At 39.3% G+C, this 26,563-nt stretch overlaps 1 protein-coding gene and 2 long non-coding RNA genes across 19 annotated transcripts in view; 1 reads left to right on the forward strand and 2 right to left on the reverse strand.

Annotated features, from left to right (window-relative positions):
* The window catches only part of EIF4G3 (eukaryotic translation initiation factor 4 gamma 3), a 313,590-nt gene that overhangs the window by 39,022 nt on the left and 248,005 nt on the right, over positions 1-26,563 (reverse strand). For all 16 annotated transcript variants that reach the window (XM_042952623.1, XM_042952618.1, XM_042952607.1 and 13 more), the window contains 6 exons: positions 24,428-24,625; positions 9,198-9,344; positions 8,514-8,750; positions 6,783-6,887; positions 4,546-4,678; positions 1,244-1,338 (listed from right to left, as the gene is read on the reverse strand). In XM_042952623.1, coding sequence (XP_042808557.1) covers positions 1,244-1,338; positions 4,546-4,678; positions 6,783-6,887; positions 8,514-8,750; positions 9,198-9,344; positions 24,428-24,625 — 915 coding nt within the window. The remainder of the gene's footprint in view (positions 1-1,243; positions 1,339-4,545; positions 4,679-6,782; positions 6,888-8,513; positions 8,751-9,197; positions 9,345-24,427; positions 24,626-26,563) is intronic.
* Positions 13,508-24,534, forward strand: LOC122227882. 2 transcript variants are annotated; one of them, XR_006206257.1, is made up of 5 exons: positions 13,508-13,618; positions 18,990-19,180; positions 20,712-20,819; positions 23,514-23,564; positions 24,437-24,534. It is a non-coding gene; the product is annotated as an uncharacterized LOC122227882 (long non-coding RNA). The 2 variants fall into 2 exon arrangements; XR_006206258.1 differs by lacking the exon at positions 20,712-20,819.
* LOC122227883 lies at positions 15,093-24,380 on the reverse strand. Its single transcript, XR_006206259.1, has 2 exons — positions 23,874-24,380; positions 15,093-15,399 (listed from the first exon to the last, which is right to left on the reverse strand). It is a non-coding gene; the product is annotated as an uncharacterized LOC122227883 (long non-coding RNA).

The following is a 26,563-nucleotide window of genomic DNA, read 5'->3' on the forward strand; positions in this document are numbered from 1 at the left end:
GTAGGATAACTGTCTGAATATACACAAAATTTATTAAAACAACAACTTAAAATCTTCCAAAATATTCAGGAAATAATGTTGTAGGTTAATATCAGCACTATTCTTTTTATAGTATCCATGCGTGGAAACAGTATTAGTATTTAAAAACACAAACACCGTTCGTTATTCAATATTGATATAATTTTCAAAGATGTTGGGGCTGACGCTGGAGGAATTCTCTAAACGTGTAAGATTTTGGCTAAAACCATCTCTCGTAAGAAGTGGATGGGAATCAAGCTGTATTCAGTGATGGAATTCCTGCCCTGAGACATAAACAACTAGAAGAATGTACCAGAATCTTAAGAGAATAGGATCCTAGCTAATTAAAATCAAAAGAGATCTAGACAGCAAATGTTCTATGCTGAAGCAATACTTTGACATGACGCAAATGACAGCCCATCTTCTTCCAATTTTCTCAAACTCTTTTTCTTTCTGTCAGTTATCTTCTTTCATTTGATGTTTTCATGTTAGCTTTAGATTGTCTTTGGTATCTTACCAGCAGGTTGCCAATTTTCAGAACTATGGAAAGTGTATTCCACAAGGAAGGTTCAAATTAGACTTGTAAATGATTTGTAAATCTACTGGGCTGTAGAAGTTTCCCCTTTTACAAAAGATAATGCCACTTCCTCTATGTTCTCCAAGTTCTTCACCCTACTTAGGGTGATCAACTTCTGCTGAAAACATCTGCCAGGAGAAACCCTTTCCTCTTACCACCCATGGATTCTCAAGGGACAGGAAAGCAGAATGTATTAAATCTTTATCACAGGATGATTTCTAGCAGTGGGTCCTCTTGATTTATTTTAGGCCTTGAGTATGGCAAACTGTTAATTCCTTTCAAGTTAGGCTTAAACAGGTAGATGCTTCTTCCCTAGGGCTAAGGATACATTGTATAAAAGATCATAAGGGACTACAGCTTCTGAAGTATCTTTATTATCATCTCTCTTATACTAAGCATCTGATAACTTTAGGAATTAAACTAGTTTCTTCCCCCTTAGTAAGCCCTCCAAGAAATAAAAAGGACTAACATCAGGACAAGTACGTAAGAATACACTGATAAATACTGTCATATAGCAAGGCATCTACTTTAAAAAAAAACCACTCCCCCATAAACTCTGCAATGTAGTTATTTTACATAAGCAAGAAATAATTTTGAGAGTCCCATTCTCAGGTCGATGTTAAGTTGCGTCATAAATGTCATACTCACCTTAGTGATTTTAAGGAATTTTGAGGGGTCTAGTACCCGACTATTCTTGGCCCCCTGTACAGTGTTCCATCCACCTTCATCCACTCTCTGGACACCTGCAGGGAGAACAGGGTGAGTCAGTTTCCCACAAACTCAAGTCAGTTTGACAATGAAAGAGTGAGCAGTATTTTCAACTCAGCAGCTCCAATCAAAATCAAGGAAAAAGACAAAAGAAACTGTTAAAGCACTGCTGACAGTCTTTTTAATGCCTACAACATGAACATATCGGATAGAAATACTGTAGAACATGCCCCACCGAGAGGAAATTAACCGATAACATGAATAGAGATTTGGTGATAGACAAAGGAGGGCCAGATCTAATGTTCATAGTTAGCTAACACTTCAGATGGAAATTATTTATTAGAAGGTTTATTTCACTTGATGGTGTTAAATGACACAGTATACTTGGATCACCACCCCCGCCCTCCAACCTGCTTCTCCAACCTATCAACTGTTCAGGCAGAAAACCCTGACTCCTGTTTCTCTCACACTTGGCACCCAATCTGTCTGTAAATCTTGTCGGTTCAACATACTCAGCATCTAGCTCTTCTTATTACTACCAACACTACCACTTTGGTTTTCGACAGCAACATTTCCTCGATTAGTATCAAACCGTCTTCACTAGCTTCACTGCTTTCACCCTCAACTGTTTGCATCATAGCGGCCAGCAAGAGCCAAATAAAGTACAAGTCAGGTCCTATCACTTCTCTGCTTAAAACACTTCTGTTACCTCTCTTCATCTCACTCAGATAAAATCCCAAATTACTCATATATGGCCTCCAAACTCTGATTAATCTGGACTCCTGCCTCTCAGGCCCCATCCTCCACTACTCTCTCCCTCTGCTCAAGCCACACTGGCCTCCTTGCTGATCCCTGAAAACGCTATTTCAAGGGCCTTTTACTTACAATTCCCTTTGCCTACAAACCTTCCCCCAGATGTGCCCACGGTTTCATTCCCTCATACTTGCTTCTGGTCTCTGTTCAAACACTAACTTAGCAGGCTCCCAAACCACCCTATTTAGAATTACACCTCAGGTGCCTGAGCGGCTCAGTTGGTTAAGCATCCGTGGCTGAGGTCATGATCTCATGGTTCGTTGAGTTTGGGCCCCATGTCCGGCTCTGTGCTGAGGGTGCACAGCCTGCTGTGGACCCTCTGTATCCCTCTCTCTCTGCCCCTCCCCCATTCACATGCTGTCAAAAATAAACATTTAAAAAAATAAATAAATAAAATTGCACCTTTACCCACCAAGCCTGGCATCACCCGCTTTCTCCCTCTCTGCTTTATCTTTTTCTCTAGAAAAAGTGATCGGACAAAATTACATATTTTATTTGAGTATTTATTTTCTGTCTCTCGGGTATGATGTAAGCTGCACGAAGGAAGGGACTTTACTTTGTCTCTCCTGTTAAGCAATGGGCACTTACACGTGTTGAAAGAAAGGCCACCCAATTGTCTACCTAAAAGCTTTTCTTTTAAATTTTTTTTTTTTTCAATGTTTTTTATTTATTTTTGGGACAGAGAGAGACAGAGCATGAAAGGGGGAGGGGCAGAGAGAGAGGGAGACACAGAATCGGAAACAGGCTCCAGGCTCTGAGCCATCAGCCCAGAGCCCGACGCGGGGCTCGAACTCACGGACCGCGAGATCGTGACCTGGCCGAAGTCGGAGGCTTAACCGACTGCGCCACCCAGGCGCCCCCTAAAAGCTTTTCTGATCCTCACATACTTGATTGTCTCTGTGCTATCTGATGTTACTGAGCATGAACAAACTTGTTTCTTGTTTGTTTCTTATACCCTAGTGCTCCTTCCTCTGCAGTTGTTCTTTATCTGTCAATTTCCCAAGAGTCCTCTTCTTCCTTTGGTCCTCTGTAGACATCTTCCATGGACTGGGTTCTCTATCTAGTTCAATAATAAATAAGAGTCATTACGTGAAAGGCACTGTGCTATGCACTAGGGTGAGGAAGGTGAGGAAGCATGGTGTCCCATGGAACTTAAAAGTACACTTTCTTTCCTGGAGGATTCATCTCTCGTATGTTCAGTATGAGCCCTACGGTGTGTGCACCAGTTGCTAAGCTGAACCCTTGACACACAACACGTCTTGCCACTCTCACACAAATCCTAGCAACCACTATTAGATCCGTTTTACACATTAAGTAAGGGACTTGTGCAAGGTCATGCGGCTAGGATGTAGGGGAGCTGAAATGCAAACCCAGACAGCTGGCTCCAGAGTCTAGTAGGCTCTCGACCACAATACTACTACATCATCCAGCAACTTCCGGCTCACTGAACAGCAGACTGGACAGATAAGCATTCTTACTCGGATACCCTCCTGCCATCTCAAAATAAACACTGATCATTTCCCTTCTGAAAAAGGTTTCCTCTTCCATGTTCTTAAACTCAGTCAATGGATTTTCTACTTTCTCGGGTGTAAAATGTCTTCCATTTCACCTTTCATATTTTTTTCCTATTTCTTCCTTTTAATAATTATTATTACCAGGATTTCAGCAGGAGCGACATTTCTGAGTTCAGTGTTCCCCTTTGACTCATCGTGTTAAAAGCAATAGACTTCTTTTACTTACGTACATCTAGCATGACATTACCCCTTTCTTCAAAACCTTACAATGGGACTTTAAGGTCAAAGACATCAGTTCTTAATCTGGCTCCATTCTTCCAAACATTTCCCACTGATTCCGAACACTTAAATTTTGCTTCAGTCAGGTTTGTTTATGCCTCTTCACAATATATGTTTATTTTACTTTCATGACTAAGATTATTCCTTTCCTTCCCAAATATTTACCATCCACCAGGACCCAGTTCAAAGATGCCTTCCTCAAATAAAGATCTCTTCCAGCTTCCTATCTTTCTTCTCCTCCTCTGAATGTTAACAATATTCATTGAGAATACATTTCATACTTGATAATATCTCCTACTTGCTTGACAAATGTGCCTGTTATTAGTTTGCCTTCCTGGATAAACCGTAAGCTTTCAGAGAAAAGAAACTACATTTTCTACTTTTTCTTATAGCCCTCACCAATACTGAGCACAGAGAAGATGCTCAAGAAAGTCCTGTTGATTACTGAAGTTAAAGTAGTCCAAGAAACCATGCTTTGTCCTGCCTTCTTGGAGAAACTGCTTCACTTACCAATTACCACTCTATTGTTCAGTTTATTCTTTCTGATGTCACTTCAAACCTGAATACAGAATTCTTAAACATCTGTCCCTCAGTCTCCCAAGTTTCCCTAACATCCCAGTGGACTCCACCCCTTACCTGTTCGTCTCTTCTCTTTGGTCATGAGCTGCTGGACCTTCCTTTGCTCTTCTTGTTCTTCTATTTTAGCCTCTTTGTGAATCTGTTCGATAGTCTTAGGCCCTTGATCTGCTCTTCGAGATACCCAGTTGCACTATAAAAGGAGAAAATAACATTATCAACCAGAAAACAAAACATGAACGTAACAATTTTTTATACTTCTCACTGCTGGAAAAGTGTAAAATACATTTAAAAATCTGTACTACAACCATTTTTCATCTGTTTTACAGATGGCACTGCGTGCAGTCTGAGATTAGATATAAAGAATTAAGTTTGTCTCAATAAACCTTAACTATTGTATACTGAGTATTCCAAAAGCCAATGAATAAAAAGCTAGAGGGAAAGACTGGCCCAAATGTATTTTTTTAAAAATATTTTTAGATGTTTATTTATTTTTGAGAGAGAGAGAGAGAGAGAGAGAGAGAGGCTGATTGATTCAGAGTGTGAGCAGAGGAGGGACACAGAGAGGAAGACACAGAATCTGAAGTAGGATCCAAGCTCTGAGCTGTCAAGCACAGAGCCTGATGCGGGGCTCAAACTCACAGACCGGGAGATCATGACCTGAGCCAAAGTCGGATGCTTAACCGATTGAGCCACCCAGGCACCCTCCAAATGTATTTTTTTTTTTAATTTTTTTAACGTTTATTTATTTTTGAGACAGAGAGAGACAGAACATGAATGGGGGGAGAGTCAGAGAGAGAGGGAGTCACAGAATCAGAAGCAGGCTCCAGGCTCTGAGCTGTCAGCACAGAGCCCGACGCGGGGCTCGAACTCACACACCGCAAGATCACGACCTGAGCCGAAGTCGGACGCTCAATCGACTGAGCCACCCAGGCGCCCCACCCCCAAATGTATTTTTTAAAAATCATCTTGTGGGGCGCCTGGTTGGCTCATTTGGTTAAAGTGTCTGACTTTTATTTTGGCTCAGGTCATAATCTCAGTTTCATGAATTCAAGCCCCATGTCAGGCTCTGTGCTGGCAGCACAAAGCCTGCTTGGGATTCTCATTCTCTCTCTCCCTCTCTTTCTCCCTCCCTCCCTGTCTCACTCTGCCCCTCCCTGACTTGTGCTGTCTCTATCTCAAAATAAATTAATTAACTACAAAAAAATCATCTTGTATATTTGTAAAGAGGAACCAGAAGAGGAATCAAGAAAGCTCAGGACTCTCTGGCCTTGACTTAATCTGAATTATTGGTACTTAGTTCGTATCACATTCCATGGGGGTTCTAAATCAAAGACGACCAGCATTTTTCATCGTTCTGATATCCTACAAAAGTGCCATCTCTCTGGCCTTTGGTCCTATTTAGGACACGTTGCTCCATACAATCACACTTCTCCCTTTCCTTCCCACCATAATCCCGACAACTGAGAGAAGTACAAGTAGTAGAAGGCAGGGGTGGAGAAGTCTTTTATATTTATTCACGTTTGTTTACATGTGCTAGAAGGGAGGATGGCAAATAGGCACAAAATTCTGATCGGCTCGTAGTGGCTTCAGTAATAAGAAGGACCGTGAGGTCACATTTAACCTTAGCAAGATAAAGAACCATCATCAATGCTATCTGGTCTGAGTACAGGGCAGGGAACGGACAGGACCTGCATTCACATTCTCTAGTTTAGGGTCAGCTGCAGTATATTCCCTGCAGGAGTTAAAATAAGAAAGAGACAGAAGAGGTGGTAGTGGTAAACACTGCACCTGTTATGAGAAATGAGAAGCAGCAGGAGCACAAGGGGATACACAGGAAAAACAACAGAGAACAAACAGCAACATCTCCTATGAGCCGGGCACTTGACACGATCACCTCACTGAATCTGTACCACACATGTGCAACGGAGGCAACATCCCCGTTTTAGAGAATAGAAATGTAAGGCTCAGGGAAATGAAATGGAATCATGTTGAAGATGAGGACTCCTGAATATTTAGTAGCCTAAGACTAAATTTAATTGACCAGTTTGAATTCAGAGTAGCGGATTTAAAAACAGCAATGTGGTTTGATATTAGCTTAGAGGGAAGAAATGTTAACAGGCAGGTATATATGCTTCGTGTCCTTTCACACAGCCATGTCAGGGAAGTGTGTCAGCTCAGGTTCTGGGAGCCTCTCCTGCAGCATTAAGTTTTTACCTATGTAAATACTAGGACACACTCTCCAACCCAATTCCTTAAAAGAGACTGGAGTAGCTCGCTTATATTTTCTTACTTACCAGCCTTAGGTCTATCACATCCTGAAGCATGAATCGAATCCTAGATGAGGTTTTTCTTTCTTTCACAATTTTCTCCATCTGATTAAAATACTGGTCCATACGTGGCTGCAAGGGGTAAAACCATTTAGTATTCCTGAGTGAGGAATTCAAGTGTAATTTTACCATACAGAATTTTTAAATGGCCTAAGGACACAACTTATAGACAAAAGGTAATGTGGTACAAATTTTAATTAAGCATCCAAAATAAAGGTTACACATTCTGAGCAGCTGGCTGTAGTCCTGTGATGGATTACAGGTAAACAGAATATAAATCGAAGCATTATACTGCAGGCAGCCCCTGAATCTTCTTTAAAAGAGAGAGGTGGCTGTAGCCTTTGCCCATTTCCAACCTTCTCTGCTGAGAAAGATAAGGACAAGGGCCATACATTAGGGATGACAGAACTTTAAGCTGGACGAACTGGATTATTTATCATCTCTGAGCCACCAGACCTACTTCAGACTTCTTACCTCTGAACTTTATGTGAGTGAGAAATAAACCTCAATCTTGCATAAACCACTGATATTTGGGATTTCCTGTCACAAACAAACATAATCCCAGCTGCTTCAGAGGTTACAAAACATTTCTGACATTATTTATAGCAAACATTTCTAATTTTCCTACCCCTTATGTGGAAGGCACCCTGTTATGTTTGAACCATAATATATATATATATTTTTAACGTTTATTTATTTTTGAGACAGAGAGAGGCAGAGCATGAACGGGGGAGGGGCTGAGAGAGAGGGAGACACAGAATCGGAAGCAGGTTCTAGGCTCCGAGCCGTCAGCCCAGAGCCCGACGCGGGGCTCGAACTCACGGACCGAGAGATCGTGACCTGAGTTGAAGTCAGACGCTTAACCGACTGAGCCACCCAGGCGCCCCTTGAACCATAATATTTTTAACAGTTTCTTTTATTATGGTTAGATAGCTTTGTTGCTAATTAGAGCATAAATGTAAGAAAACTACTAGTTCTGGGGCGCCTGGGTGGCTCAGTCAGTCAAGTGTCCAACCTTGGCTCAGGTCATGATCTCATGGTTCCTGAGTTTGAGCCACGCGTCAGGCTCACTGCTGTCAGCGCAGAGCCTGTTTCAGATCTTCTGTCCCCCTCTCTCTGTTCATCTCCTCCACTGGTTCTCTCTCTCTCTCTCAAAATAAACAAACTGAGAAAGAAAGAAAGAAAGAAAGAAAGAAAGAAAGAAAGAGAAAGAAAGAAAAAGAAAGAAAGGAAAAGAAAGAAAGAAAGAAAGGAAAAGAAAGAAAGAAAGAAAGAGAAAGCAAGCAAGCAGGAAGGAAAGAAAGAGAGAGAGAGAAAGGAAGGAAGGAAGAAAGAAAACTACTGGCTCGTCACCTCAGTAGCACCCTCCATCCCAGCCCAGCCCACAGCAGCTATTCTCCTCTTATTTCTGCCCACAATTTGTTATACAGAAAAATGGCCTGTGAAGTGGTCATGCAGAAAATGGACAAGGGACAAATAATCTGAACAATTCCCAAACTGGCCTTCATCTAATCTGGGACCCTCTTCACTTCTGCCTGTGACGGAAAAGTGGTAAGGAGCTCGAGGGCCACACACTGACAGTGCGAAGGGCAAAAGGAGAAAAAGCAGCAGTCCAGACCACTGGGGCAAGATGGAACACTTTTGTTGACAGTCCCAACCGAGGCCCCACTGGATGCTTCGGAGACTGTGGGCTTTTACCTTCGCTTTCTCAAAGTCCAGGTCTTTGCCTATGGTGGTGAGCAGGCGGCAGAGGCACTCTAGGGACTCCTCGTCGTGGTTCTTCAGCAGCTTCACCACACAGTCATGCATGATAGCTTCAGTCAGCATCTTGAGTTTAAAGAGCTCTCCAATAAACTTGATGTTACCAATGGATCTGCGCCGGGCTTTGTCCTTAGCTTCTTCTAGTTCGTCATGAAGCCTCGTCCTCTCCTCTGGCTGTTGTGTAAGGAATGACAATAGAAGCTTGGATGACAACTGTACGGCACAAGAGAGGACAGGAACACACACACTCTGACTCATGGTCTTATCCTTTGTGGGGTCAGGGATACCCTGTGAGAATCTGAAAGCAACTTTAGACCTGTTCTATTCCTCAGAAAACTAAACTACCCCCCAAAATTTGCATCCATTTCAGGAGATTTCTGGAACTCAGTGACCTCTCTGGGATCCAGGCTCTGAATTCCTGTCTGGGAAGGTTTAGCTGCTCAACCATGCAGCACGAAAAAGAATAAAGCATTCCCCTGAACTTCAATACTGTATCTCCACATGAAAAAAAGGCCATAAGGCATCTACTGACATAGCACGGAAATGTAGCCGGTTTCATGAAAATTCTGTTTGGTAACACTCAGAAGCATAAGCACACTGCTTTCCTGTGAAAATACTCACAGCACTGGCAGCCTCGAGTTCTTTCTGCTTCTTTTCAAAGACATCATCATCTGCTTTATCTTTTTCAAACTCTTTCTGGCAACGGTTCAGGAGCAGCTTCCGGAAATTCACTGTGTTACCAGGTTTGTCTGCCATGGGTACTTTCAGCTGCATCCATACAGGAAAATGCAAAAACATCAAGATTACTTAAGACATTCAATAATTTTCTCAAAATATCTATTTTATAGAAAATAATGCTGACTGAACTACAGGAAAGCTTCTAAAAGAGGTACACGATTTAGCTTCAGGCAGTTTGTGTTTAATGGTAACATGTCTTAAATTTTATACAGAAAAGATATACATTCCTCTCATATAAGTGTAGTGTACCTTTTATGGCTGGTTTGCCTCTAGTTGACTTTGATATCCATGTAATATTGTAACAACTATGACTCCACCCTTACCTAGACCTTTGTAACTCTACAGGGTTATTACTTTTGTTTTTCTATTACCACGGTAGTTAAGTTTAAAGGTTTAAAGGGACAAACAGAAATGACATAAAGCAGGGGACAATTTCACGGCTATAGGAAAACTGTTGTGGGTAGGGTCCTTATTCTAGAAAAAAAGCAGAAGAGGGGGACCACTTTCAGGATTTTTGAGATACCTCGTCTTCAGGGGAAAGTCCTAACTGTGATGCTGGTACTTACCTGTACTATCAATACACTATGTTTACTGATTACTTTTTAGGTGCCAAAAGAAAATACTAGTTTTCCAAAGGTTCAATCTAAAAAATGGCCACCTTAGAAACATTCTTTGACACACAGGAAGACCCAGACTGGACAGGGTAGAACCCTGGAGGCAGGATGTGTACAAGGTTTCCATTCAAGTCTCATAACTGCTTTCTAGTAACAGCAATAGCTGGTATCTTAAAGGTTATTTGTAACCAAACGCAGAGCCGTTCTTAGAAGAAAGTGGATTGGTGCAATGACTGACTAAAATATACCATTTTATAGGTGAAATGCCCCAGAGTGTCATTCTGAACAGCTACTGTGTAACATGGCAAAATGATTTTTCTGGAATCACAAAGTGGGTCCCAAAATTCTGAAATGCATGGTCTTTGCCCTAAGTTTAATGGGAGAACCTGGTAAAAAACAGAACGTCCTGTATTTATACTCACAAACAAGTTACTGTTACCAACCACAATGGACTTGGGAGAGCTGCTGATTCAGGCTGAATGGCTAGAGAAACTCCTTGAGAACTGAGTACTATCATGCTATACTGGGTCTGTGCTAGAACTGACGGACACTCTCCGAGAGATTCCCTATGACACATAAAAGACCATTTAACAGACCAGTCTTCTTTTTAGGATTTTATTTTAAGGTAATCTCTATACCCGACGTAGGGCTCAAACTCACAAGCCCAAGATCAAGAGTCGCACACTCTACTGACTGAGTCAGCCAGGCACCCCAACAAGTCCGGTTCTAACCAACCAAGAGAGCAAGTGTTTCATTACACCTTCCCTGCCCCCTGCCAGCAGGAAATATTAACTCAGGAAGAGGGTAAGATCACCAAAAAAATTTTTTTTTTGACACACATAAAAAAAAAAAAAAAAAAAAAAAAGTTAAGATGTCCTTAACTCCAAATTCAGGCCATAAAAATGCAAATGACTACAGATCATTTCAGGCAGGCCTACTCAACAATTGCATGTGAAGGCAGGCATTTAATCAGCCTTCAAGAAAAGAAATGCTGGGGTGCCGGGGTGCCTGGGTGCCTCAAGCTGGTTAAGTGTCTGACTTTAGCTCAGGTCATGATTTCACGGACAGCTCAGAGCCTGGAGCCTGCTTTGGGTTCTGTGTCTCCCGCTCTCTCTGCCCTTCCCCCGCTCTGTCTCTGTTTCTGTCTCTCTCTCTCTCTCTCTCAAAAATAAAATAAACTTAAAAAAAAAAAGACTAAGTTTAAAAACAAAAAAGAAAGAAAAGAAAAATGCTACATGAAAACAAAGGTTTCCCAAAGCAAAAACCAAAAGTGGACTCTATTTAGAATATACAACAATGCACTACGAAAGAGAACCAAAAAGCACATCCACAAGCAAGGTAGTATATAACAGAACAACAACATGATATCAGGTTCCAGAACAAACTAAAACTTTAAAAAATCAGCAGAAGAAAAAACCGGCAGGTATTTCCAACTTGCTGTTTTGTTGAAACACAGAAAACCAGCCAGATCTATCCAGCTTCTTGGGATGTTTACCAGCATCATCTATATTAATACTACAGGCATAACTGGTAAGACAAATATCACCTGGGCCACAATCTATCAGCTCTAAAGAGATATTTCTTATATTACAGATTGTACCATGCAGAAAATGAAGAGAATGTGGACAACAGTATGAAACTCTAAGCCACTGTCTCACGGTGAGAGGGACCAGAATGAAAATGAATCAAAAAGATTAAATAAATAAAACTTGTGACAGTTTGGTTTACAGGAGACAAGTAGAAATGGCAAAAGGCAAGGGAGAGTTTCCCTATACAAAAAGTGTTTACAAAGCTAAACCTTTTAGACCTTTTCCATAAGGAAGGCTATTCAAAGTTTTGGGTTAAAGAACAAAAGAGAGGGGAGCCTGGGTGGCTCAGTCAGTTAGGTGTCCGGCTCTTGATTTCGGCTCAGGTCATGATCTTACGGTTTGTGGGTTCTAGCCCTGTGTCTGATGGTGCGGAGCCTGCTTGGGATTCTCTCTTCCTCGCTCTCTCTCTGCCCCTCCCCTGTCCAGCCCCCCACCCCCCCCAACTTTAAAAAAAGGATCAGAAGATATATATACTTAAACAAAAGCAATTCTTTTCTTAAAAATGTTTATTTGGGGGGGTGGGGTGGGCAGGGGAGAGAGAGGGAGAGAGAGGATCCCAAGCAAACCATGTGCTGACAAGCCTGACCCCACAAACTGTAAGATCATGACCTGAGCCGAAATCAAGAGCCAGACACCTAACTGACTGAGCCACTCCTAAAGGCAATTCTTTCAACCCAAGTTTCAGTTTCATCCTCCAGAACAAGGGAAACACAATACCTGTGTCTAACCCAGAGGACAGCTTTGAACATCTAATGAAGTGGGTTTAGTGGAAGCACTATGTAAGTCACAGAGGATGGGATATTTGAAACACTGAACATTAAGCTTCAATCCCTTCCACTGCAAAGGAGGCATTCCAATGACTGCAGATTGAGGGACATTATAAAATAGCTGTTGAAACAGGTACTTTGGAGACCGTCTTAACTCCAGCTCTGCCGGGTGACTTTGGCTAAGTTATTACTTAGCTTTACCAAACATCTATTTCTTTCTAAATGGGGATGATAACATCTTACTGGAAATTACATGAGGGCAGTTTAAGTAATGCAAATGATAGTGGCTGGCACATCACCAAGAGTCTAATAAACTAATATAGCTATATTTATACACTTGGAGCTGCATTTCACATGTTCATGATTAAAAATTCAGGGTAATCTAAATTATAGTAATGCAGATATCAAAGAAAGTATATAAACAAAGTTAGCTCACCAAGTAATTAGGGAGAAAACCACAAACAGCAAGAGAAATGACCATCTGCTATCCGCAAATGATAACAACGAGAGATTTCACATGTATAGGTCCTAAAAAGCATGATTATGCCGAAGTGTTTTAGATACTGTCAAATGAAGATACTGACACCAAACAATCAGTGGAATGAATGGCCACAGATCGACAAGTACATTTATCTTCAAGTGGGTGAATGCCTAGCTATACTACCCTCTGAAGACTTGTTTGGGAACATGCTTTTAATGTCCTCAGGGATGGTTATTAACAGGGTGGAAAAATGGAAATAGGCTAATGAGAACATGTTCTCTGAGAATGGCTGGTGATGCATGGTAACTTTTTTTGTTCTTGAGATGATAAATTCAACAGGGTGATGACATTATTAAGTCAGCCTTGTTGTCTGCTGGACACTGACTGGTCAGAAGACCCAATGAAATTGTTTAGTTAGAATAGACAGGAAGAGTGAATGTCTCGGTCTGCTGGGGCTGCTATAATACCATAGAATGGGGGCTTAAACATTTATTTCTCACAGTTCTGGAGTTTGGAAGACTAAGACTAACGTGCCAGTAGATTCAGTTCTTAGCGAACACCCTTTTCCTGGTTTACAGACAGCTGCTTTCTCATACATCCTCAAGTGGTGGAGACAGGAACCTCTAGTATCTCTTCCTCTCCCTATAAAGGCACTAATCTCACCATGGAGGCTCCACCCTTATGACCTCATCTACACCTGATTACCTTCCAAAGGCCCCACCTACTAGTACCATCAGACAGGGTGAGGACTTGAACATATGATCTAGGGGTGTGGGACACGAACAAACAGTCTTTAACAATAGACAAGGCAGACGTCTGCAAGTGTGATTATGGATAATAGCAAAAATCAAAGGTGATGTACAACAGTGAGAAAAAGATCTCTTTAGATAACTATCATTTTCATTAAGCAGGAGTCCATGATCAGAACTAAGATAATGTAATTTAAATGAGTTGCTTGAGGAAGTTGCTCAGGGAGTAAGGGAGTCAGAGGGAATATTTCAGTAAGGCTGTTTGGTAAGCTAGAACACTGGAGAGCACCTAAGCTTTTCATGTTTACACAATAGTAAACTGCGTGTCATCTCATATTGGGAGGAGACCTGTCCACGTACCGGTCACCCAGCAATCTTGGTTACGAATGTTGCCAGCATCAGGTAGCCATTTTCGTCAAGCAACAGGACCTGTACTGCTGCTGAAAGATTTGCTAGTGTTGAGGGGAGATACTTCTTATCCCTGAAAGGATCAAACTCCTTGAGAGTCAGCAATGGCTGCCAGCTGTGTGTTAATTACAGTAGTCAAATGGAAGACGAGAAAATGAAAGGACCAGTCCCAGCAATGCTTACCATGGCCTAGGGGTCATTTTGCTCTAAAAGCATGTCCTGGTTTGAGGTAAAATATTTGAAATGACTAATGTAGTGGCACCGCTATGTTAGCTCTAAAACGTGAAGAGAACAGTAACCAACCAATTGTCCCAACTCTCACTCATGAGTCCACGGTGACATAGTATCCTCCATCAGTAGTTATCTCCTGACCTTAGTAAATCACCTATTGAAACTGAACGAAATACATACTCCAAAAATACTACAAACAAATCTATCAAACTGTGTCGCTGGTTAGATACATCTGAAGAGGTATATAGCGGTGAGAGATGCCCAAAAGATTCAAAAGAGTTCTGAAAGGGTAAGTCATTTCTCCTCAACGTTTCTTTAAAGCATTTTTCATCTGTTATCAGGCGAGCTGCACGTCCCTCCTCCTCCAGTTGACTCTAGCCACTTGCTGTTGCCCACGGCTGACTTCTCATGTCTGTACTTCCAGGCATTATTTCTGATGAGATTTAAGTGTGTCTCCTTTATTCTCTTAGTGACTCTTCCTATACTCAATCCTGCCATTCTTTGCATGTCTTGCTTTAAAGCACTTGGGCAGTGGCAACATGAAACTTCTGCCAATGGCATAACAGGACACGGAATGCTCAAAAATCTGCCCTCAGTGCCTACCTTTATAGCTGAGGTATACATGCCTGCCGGAGCAAAGATAAAAAGTAAAAAAAGAAACAATACAGACGTTGGGCATATAATAAATTCAAGTTGTTATTCTTTCATTCATGCATTTACCCACTTATTCCCAACATATGTCTGAGAGTCTATGATGTGGCCAGGAACCATTCTAGACACTGGGAATTTAGCAGTGAAAAAACAAAAAAAAAACAGCAACAAAAAACCCAGAAAAAGTACCTCTCCTTAGGAGTTTACATGCTAATGGGGTTTTTGAGATGTGGATTTGATTTGAATTATGATTAAAAGAAAAACACAGGCATTTAAAATTACCAACAATCCAACTAAAATTTTTATTTAACTCCAGATTTAGATAGAGGATGTTTTCTCTTATCGACTCTTCTCCATTTGCCATTCTGAACGGTCCTCCTCCTAAAAGAAGTACTGAATTCTAGTTAAATGCTGTGTAGTTTGTAAAGGGCGTTCTGTGGGTCTCTCAGTCATTCCTGGTTGAACTAGTGAAAGCAGCGGCAAACTGCACAGGCACCGTTTCCCATCTCTTATGATGCCCTTAAGCCTGATGTGCCAGAGGTTTCACTTAATACAGCTGTGAGGAGCAGGCAGCTGTGTACATGTATAACTGTGTCTGTGGAAATAATAAAGGTGGCATTTACAGAGTAACTTGGGAAAATCAAAACTATTACATCAATTTCCTCTGTCAATCGAAATAATTTCTTGCTTAAAAGCCTATCCTTTAGGGCATCATGGAAAACTGACACAACAGAACTGCCTTCTCTAGCCCTCACCTACATAAGTACTACAAAGTAACATTTTACATGGAGGTGTGCGATCCACGTAAATGACATGGAGGCCGGAAAAAAGGTTTAAAAAACTGCTCAAAACTGAGAACAAGTATTCTCTTAAATCTTAAAATCTCAAAAATCCGGGCCAGGTTTCCCAACCTTGGCCCTCATGACATTGAGGGTAGGATAATTCTGTGTTGTGAGGGCTGTCTTGTGCACTGTAAGATGGTTAGGCACGCTGAGCCTTTGCCTACTAAGATGCCAGCAGCCATAACCAAAAATGTCTCTAGGTATTGTCCAACGTCCCCTGAAGAACAAAACCACCCCTGGTTGAGGACCACTGATCTAGTCCATTGTTTAAGATTCTACCATTTAATACTCGAAACCTTTAGAAGAATAAAAGCCCTACTTAGGCAATTTCCTAACTTTCAGAGGAATTAGTGAAGAAGGATGACAGAATGGTTGTGAAGATCAAATGAGTCAGACATAACAGGTTAGCATATTCCGCAAAAAAAATACTGCTATTATTCCCACTACTCCACACTCTTACTACTCATGGCTATACTGTATGACTGGGTAGATAACCATAACCAGATTCTATTATTTGGAATGACCAACACTGATGATCCAGGACAAGTGCCATAGGTCTACACGTTTCTTACAATCATGAATCAGGCAAAAGACTTTGCAATTTAACCTGTCTTGATAATACACACTGACAGTGATACTCGAGGTACTTAAATAACTCAATGAGTACAGTGGACAGAAAGAGAGCACCTCCCCTAGATGAAAGTTTAATTTTTTATTCACTGTCTTCAATTTCTCTTATTCCATTGGGAGGTGTCATTTCTCAAACTAATGATTATCATGAAAACAAATAACAAACCCAAAATAGTGCCCGTGGTCAAGAAAGTCTGGAAAATATTCCATGGAGTAGATCCTTCTTCTTTGATTTCACAAGAAACATCAGAATAGTAAATGGAAAGACATTTGCTTAAATTGGCCTTAGTGAGACATATTAACATTTTGATTTTGGACAACATTGGCCCAAAGACATGCCATCTTAAAAAAATAATTGGCTAAGGGGTGCCTGGGTGGCTCAGTCAGTTGAGCATCTGACTTCGGCTCAGGTAATGATATTGCAGTCTGTGAGTTTGAGCCCCGTGTCGGGCTGTGTGCTGACAGCACAGAGCCTGGAGCCTGCTTCGGATTCTGTGGCTCCCTCTCTCTCTGCCCCTCCCCAGTTCATGCTCTGTCTCTCTCTGTCAAAAATAAATAAACATTAAAAAAAATAATTGGCTAAACTCCATTTCATTCCTTACAGCATATAAAATAATATGGTGCACATTTAAGTATTTATCACCCAACTTTGTTAAATCTTAGTATTTTTCCATATTTGCTTTAGATCTTTTATTTATTTATTTTTTTAACCAAAGCCTTTTATTTTTCAGACAGAGAGAGACAGAGCATGAGCTAGGGAGGAGCAGAAGACAGAGGGAGACACAGAATCCGAAGCAGGCTCCAGGCCCTGAGCTGTCAGCACAGAGCCCGACGTGGGGCTCAAACACACGAACTGCGCGAGATCATGACCTAAGCCGAAGTTGGACGCCCAACCGGCTGAGCCACCCCGGCGCCCCTAGATCTTTCACTTTTTAAGAAACATTGGAGTAAAGCTCTAGGGCACATAGAATTTTATTATTTTGCTCTATCGCTTCTTTTTATTTTGTGTTTAACGATTTAAGTTTTAGCTCAATGAATTATGACAAAACAAACTCACATGCACACCACCAGGCATAGCACCAGGTCAAGAAAAAGAACACTGACAGTCTCCAAGAGCCCTATTTGAAGTTTTCTTCCAAAACAGTACTACCTCCCAGCCCCCATTATCCTGTAGTTTATAATAACTACTTTTCCTTGTTTTACTGCCTAAACATGCATCCCCACACATCAGAGTTTATTTTTATTACATTTTTGAATTTTAAATAAACAAATCACACACACAATATGTATTTCTTTAGGGACTGGCTTCTCTTGCTAAAGTTTATTCTTGTGAGACCAATCCATGTGTATTTAGTCACAGTTTCATGTTCACTGTGCTACTATGAACACTGTTTCAAAGTTTTTATCCATTATGAAAAATGCTACCCACATTTTTGCATATGTTGCCTAGTATATAAGAAATGTACATTTATTGTTTATCAGTTGGATACATACTTAAGAATGGAAATGTTTGTTAAAGCAGAAAAATAACTTCAGCTTTTACAGCTGAGCCCTTCTTACCCCTTACATTCCCACCAGCAGTGCTTGAGTTCCTGGTGACTCACGTATTTGCCAACTCTAGAAAGATTAGCAATCTGGAGTTAATGTGTAGTTTTAGATCTAGTTGGATAATGTCATTATGTTTGTTGGTATCATCTGAATGGCTTTTGGTGAAATGTAGATTTCAGTCTATTGTCCATTTAAAAAAGTTATTCTCTTAATAATTTCTATTAGCTTGGGGAAAAATCTAATATAGACCCTTTACTGGATTTTTGTAATTATCTTTTCCTAATAAGTGATCTATATTTTTATTCCCTTAATGATATCTTTTGAAGGAAACATGTTAATTTTAATGTAGTCCAATTTACCAGTCTTTTCTTTTGTACACAGTGACATTTGTGTCCGAAGAAACCTACAAATTATTCTTTTTAATATCTACCCCCCACCCTGGTTAATTTTTATCTTTTGTTGTAAGTAGCTTTACAATAACCAGTCTAAATGTTTTCCTTCCTTCTTACCTTTTATTTATTTTTAAATTCATGCTTGAGGTTTAGAGTAAATCACTTCAATCTGTGGCTTTAATATCTCAGCACTTGTAAAAAATTTCTCAGCCATTTTCTTCAACTATTGTTTTTTTCCCCACTCTATCCTCTCTCCCCTTGGGACTCGAAGTAATGCAAAGTTTGAGCTTCTTGAATTTTCTCCATTGTTTATCTTCCCTTCTGTATTTTTCTCTTTTTTTGTATTTCTGTGCTTCATTCTGGATTCTACAGACTCATCTTCTACTTCATAATTCTTTTCTTCAGCTGTATCTGATCTAGGGCTATTAAACCAATCCATTAAGTTCTGAATTTTATTATAATATATATTCAGTTCTGGCATCTCTATTTAGTTCTTTGAAACTTTCTCATTCTCTGTTGAAAATTTCAACCTGTCTTTATCACCTTGAACACAATAAGTATAGTTATGTAACATCTGTGCCTGATAAAGCCAGTATCTGGAGGCCCTGTGGGACGTTTGTTTGTTGCTGGTTCTCATTCATGGTGCCTTTTTCCCTTGTGAGATTTATTATTTCTAACTATGTGTTGGATACCTTATTTGAAAAACTGTTCATAGAAATAACTGAAGACTAAGAAGATAGTTTCTAAAAAGGATTCATGCTTGCTTCTTCCAGGTACCTAGCAGGCACTAACACTCTGAAATCACTATAATCGAAATTCCAGGACTGAGATCATTTGATGTTGAGCTACATACAGTACTTGTGAGACCAGGTCAATTTCTGATTCAACTGTTTCAAGCATGCAGTCCTTTGGAATCCCAACCTAAAATACAGGATTTACTGGAGCCTCTTCAGCCACTCTTCTGGTGAGTGCCGGTCCCAAATTCTGTCCTCCTAGCCCAACAAGTCTATGAAAAACAAGTTTTTCAAGATGTTTAGTTGCCTCTTCTAGGGGACATTTTACTAAATGTTTCCATTTTCTTTGGATTTCTACCTTTTCTAAGACTTTAGCCTTAGTAATTCTTTTATTTTAATGTTCCATTATTTTGAGAGAGAAAGCGCACGTGCACACACACATGAGCAGGGGAAGGGGAAGGGAAAGAGGGAGAGAGAATCCCAAGCCCAGAGCCTGATGTGGGGCTCAATCCTACAAACCATGAGATCATGACCTGAACTAAAATTGAGTTGGGACACTCAACCGACTGAGCCACACAGGCGCCCCAGTCTTAGTAATTCTTTATGTCATTTAACTCTCTGATGCCTTCAAGATTTTTAAATATTTTGTTAACAAACTTTTCTAATTGTTGTCACCCATGGAACGTTGGTCTGGATCACCTAACTTATCAAAACTAGAAGCCCTAATACTTACTTCTGAATACTTTTCCTTAATCTTACTTCCTTTTCTCTCTTACCTTGAATTTGATGTTTGGTATGTCCATTTGGTATAGTTTTATTATATATGTATTTCATATGAACAAGTTTCATTTTGCATATTATAAAAAAATTACTGAATGTCATACTGTTATTCAATACTATTTTTGAGGTTGACACATGCTAATACATTTAGTATTAGTTCATTAATTTTAACTGCTATGTATATATATTACTATTCAAATTCACTGACCAAATAAATTGTGGTGTACTATAATATACTGTCTTGTTTAGGCGTATTTCAGTTATTTCCTATTATTCATTGTTAAAATCAATAAAAAAAAATTATTCAAAAAGATGGCTTGTGTACATTTGGTAATTTCTCTGGGGTATATACCAAGAAGTAAATTCTTGAGGAATAGAATATGCACATCTTCAACATTACTGTGTAAATACTCACCAAAGTGAAAGTGACTGTATTTAACTCTCAACACTTTAAATTATTTCATTTTTTAAAATTGTAACAAGTGTGACTTGTACAGAATTGTGGCTTACTTGTCATTTCCCAAATCATGAATAACACTGAATATCTTTTGTTAAGTTCATCAGCCAATGGATTTTCATTTCTATAAAATGCCCATTTTTTTTTTAACAGGGCTATTTTATTTCTTATGTTTTTTCTCCTTAATTCTATATAATAACATTTTATCAGTTACGTGTATTTCAAATAGATCTCCCATGCTGTGGCTTTATCTTTCTATTTTACGTATGGTATCATTTGCTGCACACCAATGACTGCAAATTTTAACAGTCAAATCCGATACTATTTTCCTATTACTCACTTTGAATCCTAATCTTGCTAAAGGAATTTTTCCCCACTCAAAACTTGATGAAGATAGTCTCCTCAATTTCCTCCTAAAATATTAGTCTAATTTATTATTTAGACTTTCATTATTCATCTGATATTTAAATTTTCTATGTAGTAGGAACCAATGAGTCCATTCTCATTGCCCCTTTTTATTTCAGGCCCTCAGTATCTCAAAAGTATATCAGCTATGATATTGAAGTCAGGACAGTGGTTTACCTTTAAGAAAGAGGGAAGGATACAGTTTTATTTATTGACCAGGGTGGTAGGTACGTATGCTCACTTTGTTGAAATAACACTGAGCTGTACACTAATAATTTGTATGCTCTTTCTACAGGCGTGTTGTAATGGTGTGCTAAAGCTAGCTTGTGGTGGTTTGTAAGAGTCAGCTATTTGGTAGAAATTTTGTGAGTTAACTGTCAAACTGTCCCTGGCTTAAAATCAGCCATGAAGAAATCATATCATTAAATTTTACAAAAGTAACAAATAAGGAATTTTTCTTTTCCCAAATACCATGTATGTTATATTTCTTTTTTCCAAGTTTTTTTTTGTTATTTTTTAATTTTTAAAAATTTATTTCTTTTGGGGAGGGAGGGAGGGAGAGAGAGAGAGAGAGAGAGAGAGAGAGAGAGAGGGAAGGTGAGTGGAGGAGGGGAAGAGAGAGAGGGAAACACAACAGAAACAGGCTCTAGGCTCTGAGCTGTCAGCACAGAGCCCAACATGTGGCTCGAACTCAAAACTGAGATCATGACCTGAGTGGAAATTGGACGTCCAACTGATTGAGCCACCCAGGCGTCAGCGCCCCCCCGAATTTTTTTTTGAGAGAGAGAGAGAGAGAGAGAGTGAGTGAGAGAGAGTGAGAGAGCGCATGAGTAGGGGAAGGACAGAGAAAAAGGGAGACACAGAAACCAAAGCAGACTCCAGGCTCTGAGCTGTCAGCAGAGCCTGACTCAGGGCTCGAACTCACAGATTGTGTGATCATGACCTAAGCCGAAATCGGACGCTTAACTGACTGAGTCACCCAGGAGCCCCTGTCTGTTACATTTCAATAAAAAATGTTTAGGGGCGCTTGGATGGTTCAGTCACTTAAACATTCAACTCTTGAGTTCAGCTCAGGTCATGGTCTCATGGTTTGCGAGTTCAAGCCCCACATCCGGCGCTCTGCTGTCAGTGCAGAGGCCACTTTGGATCCTCTGTCCCCCTCTCTCTCTGCCCCCTCCCTGCTGGTTTTACTCTCTCACAAATAAAACTTAAATAAAAAGTTAACTTAACTTAAAAAAAGTTTTAAAAAATATATCCTTTGGTTAATGATATAACTCTGGGGGAATTTATGCTAAAAAAGTAAAAGCTTCAGCATGTAATGATAAATATACTTTGGTGTTTATTGCAGCACTGCTTGTGGGTGCAAGAAAACCCCCAAAACCAAAAAACTAGAAACAACAGGGGGTAAAAGAGGAGGGAGAGAGAGAGAAAAAGGCTGGAAAACTTATGGTATACATATATTTTGAAATATTATGCAACTACTAAAAAAGTATGAGTAAAATCTATCTTAGTGACCTAGGGATATGCACAAACATATTAAGTGGAAAAAAAGGAAACTGCAAAAAATACATATATAATTTAATAGAAACCCAAAAGTATTTTCTTTATACATAGGTCTATGTTTTTATATAGTTTTATGAACATAAATAAGATTGTGGAGGTACACGTCCATGCCATTCCCACTGACTGCCCTGGGAAGGGAAGTGTAACTGGTGGGGCTGCAAGAAAAGAGTAGTACCTTTTTCTGTGAATACTTCTATATTGCTGAACTTATTCTAAGAAGTTATTTTTTAATTTAAGATAATCCAGTAAAGTTTAACCAATATTATTTTTAAAAGAGTGAATCATAACAAAATTCACAGAAGTAGTTGGCTTATCTATAATTTCTTCCTATTTTAATCTAACTTCTATTATTGCCAGGCTTTTTCAAAGGCTGTTTTCATCAAGGATACTCTTCTATTAAAAAATCATTAACGATCCTTCACTGCCTATAGGAGTAAATCTGAAATTAGTAAAGAGCACTAAAATATGAGCCAGGAGATCTGGGATCTAGTCTTACTTCTAATGAGGGACCATGAGATGTCAAGGCAGCCACATGGAAAATGAGAGGCGTGAGATGGAGAATTAGTTTGCCTTCAGATAACTACGGTACGGCACACGTTCAAAGGCAATATGGCAAGTGATTGAATAATCCTAGACTAGGATTCTAGTGCTGCCACTTACTAGTTGTGTGACCTTAGGCATGTTATTTATCCTTTTTTAAGCCTCAGTTTCTGATTCAGTAAGATGGGGCTACTAATATTGACCTTTTTCAGGGTTATAAGAACCATTAAAAATAATATATATAAAGCATCTACCCATAATGTAACCCAGTAGCTGCTGAACAGATGGTTTCTGTTATTATAAATCATCCTCATTCTACAGATAGCATTTCAGGACCTTTACAACCACCAATATATTTTTGAATTATTTAAGAATTACTACAGGTCAAATACTGGGCTAGGAACTTTACATACACCATCTCATTATGTTTTTTTATTATTAAACTCACACTTTAATATTAAATATTATTATAATAGCCTCAGATTGTGTGACTTAATCTTATTTTATGGATTAAAAACTGAGGCTAAGGTTATGTAATTTTATAAAGTTACACAGTTTGTAACAGTTCACTATAGTTTATTACAAAGTTTGCAACTTGCAGAGTAGGAAGTTAAATTTAAAATTTAAAGTCAGAACCATGAGACTCAAAGCCCGTGTCTGTGACAGCTATGCCACGTGCTGCCTCAGATGTGAGCTCTTCTGGCTCTATCCTTGCCCCCTCCCCCGCCTCAGGCCCAACTTGAACTCTCCCTGTTTTATAAGTCTGTCAGTCTACCACCAACATAGTGATTTCATTTTTGTCCTACTTAATTTTTCAGTCTAGACCATCCATTCAGGCATCGACATATTGCAACATCACAGAATATGCTGTAAGTGATTTTTTTTTTCCTGTTAATGCTGGGTTTTTTTTCAATATGAATTTTAAATTCCTTAAAGACAGAAGAGATAACCTTTCCAAGTCATAACAAACTTACCTACCTCTGGTAGAATGATAGAATTGTGCATTTTCATAGCAAGGCACAATGACAATGAGTTGTGAGAATTAAGAAAAAACTCAAATGGTGAAAGGAGACACGTCTGTGACACAAATAGTACCTTGGTAACAGTAACAGGCAGAGAAAACACAGATGGTACATGGTAATTTTCTGACTGCAGAACAGAGGGCAATGAGCACTAACCAGAAGCTCTTTGGTCTCCCATTCTGTCTTGCCCTAGATTTGACAGGCTGTAGATATTAAATGGCTGTGGACAATGTAAAGAGAAAGAAATCTAATAGTTGCTAAGAGATGAAATGATCAGTTTTGAACCTTTTATGACCTCAACTATCCTATCATTTTCACCAAGGCTCAAATTAGAGCAACTATATTTTTTAGTTTGGAATTAACTGTGAATACAAGCGTTCACTTTCTTTCTATAAGCAAACACACCTGGAAAAGCAGGTTGCTCATGACAATAATTTCACTTTACTAATTTAAACCTTATTCAATATTGCTCACAATGGGTGGGACCATATCAAGCCTATTTCAGTCTAGTCTCCATATCCCCTCCAGAGGTGAGGATATATTTCAATAAAGCAAGATGCTTTTCATACATTGAGAATATTATATTAAAAAGTGCTAAAAATATATTCTCCCCTTTACGTTGCCCCAATAACACTTCTGGGAAGAATGTGTAGTGAGGGGAGAATATACCTCTTGGAGATTTCTGGTTTTACTCCTTCCTCTCTTCTTACCGTTACTAGACATCGACACATGTTTGCGTAAGCCACAGAGAAACTGGGCTCATCGATAGCCTTCTCAAAGACCAGGTCAATGACTCCCTTCAGCCGCTCCTCTGTGTCAACGGTAAGTCCTGACACTTGCTTCATCAGTTGGTTGAACATCTGTGGTGTCAATTTATTTAAGATACTTCGAACTTTTCTAAAAAGTTCCTAGAAGGGCCACAAAAAAGAAAAGAGTGTTATCGTAACTATGACAGGATGATTCTTTCTATAAGGATTAGTATTTTGTTTATAAGTTCAACTCCCCAAATTATTAACAAGGACTGTGAACTAATCAAAGAAATAATTAAATCCCATCTATTTTATTTTAATTATTAATTTTAATGTTTATTTATTTTTGAGAGGGAGAGACAGAGATAGAGAATGAGTGGGGGAGGGGCAGAGAGAGAGGGAGACAGAGAATCTGAAGCAGGCTCCAGGCCCAGAGCTGCCAGCACAGACCCCAATGCAGAACTTGAACTCATGAACCATGAGATCATGACCTGAGCCAAAGTTGGACATTTAACCAACTAAGCCACCCAGGCGCCTCTAAATCCATCCATTTTAACAAAGAGCAAACAAGTATACCACTTCTTTTTACAACAGATGAGAATTCTAGGGATTAGTCATATTCACTGGTGGGAGTACACTCAGGGCAATTTGGCAATGTGTATTAAGAGCTCTAAAACTGTGATGTATTTTTTTGAATCAACAATTACACTTTAAGAAATTTATTCATACTTAAGGATAAGTACGTAAGACTTTAGCCATAATGACTTCCTCCAGTAACTCTTTATAGCACATTAATGTGCTAAAATAGAAATCTATCTAAATTATGGCAGAGAATACTAGGCAGGAGTTTTTTAAACTCTCATCAGAGTAGAAATATAAGAGAACTTCCACCACTAGAAAAAAGCACCTATAACTCTACTTCGTGGTGAAATAATGACTGCTTTCCTTGTAAGAATGGGAATCAGGCAAGAATGTCCATTTTCACCATCCTATTCAAAGTCATACTGGAGGTCCTCGTCAGTACCCTAAAGCAAAGAAAAAGAACTACAACCCATATAGATCGTAAATGAAGAAATAAGACTCTCTTCATAAAGGAGATGATTATCTTTGTAGAAAATCATAAGGAATCTACAAAAATTGATACTAGAACTAACAAATAAGTGTAGCAACACTGCAGAATACATGTTAACATACAAATATCAATTTTACTTGTATATATTAGCAACAAACAACTAGAAATTACATATTTTAAGACTACTATTTACCATAGCACCAAAAACCATAAAATACGTGGTTAAGAATCTAACAAAATATCCATAGAAGCTGTATAATGAAAACCATAAATCACTGATGAAAGAAATCAAGGAGGACCTAAATAAAATGAGATCTGGGTCATGTTCATGTATTAGAAGATCTACTATGGTTAAGTTGTCCATTTGCTCTAAACTGATCTACAGATTTAACATAATCACAATAAAAACCCTACTAGGGTTTTGGGGTATTTTTTGGTAGAAATCAAGAAGCCGATTTGACTCTGAAAAGTCAAAGAAAAAAAAAAAAGAACAGCCTAAATGACTTTGAACAATAACAAAGTTGGGGGACTCCTACAACCTGATTTCAAAATTTACTACACAGAGTGTGGTATCGGTCAGAGGACAGACACACAGATTGGTAGAATAGAATCTAAGTCCAGAACTGGATTCACATATAACTGATTTTCAACAAAGGCGCAAAGAAAATTGAATGGACAAAGGATAATCCTTTCAACAATGGTGCTGGAACAACTAGATACCCATAAGGAAAAGAAGAAGAAAAAAAAAAGAACCTAGATCCATACCTTGCATGAAACACAAAAATTAACTAAAACTGGATCACAGACCAAAATGTAAAACATAAAACCGTAAACTTTTAAAAAATAACAAAGGAGAAAAATTTTGTATTCTTGGGTTATGTAAAGATTTTTTAGGATACGACAGCAGAAGTACAACCTCTGAATACAAAAGTTGATACATTCCAACATGATCAAAGTTAAAAATGTCGGTTCTACAAGACACTATCAAGAGAATACACCAACAAAACAGACTGGGAGAAAATTCT

Source organism: Panthera leo, chromosome C1, assembly GCF_018350215.1.
Source record: "Panthera leo isolate Ple1 chromosome C1, P.leo_Ple1_pat1.1, whole genome shotgun sequence".
NCBI lineage: Eukaryota > Metazoa > Chordata > Mammalia > Carnivora > Felidae > Panthera > Panthera leo.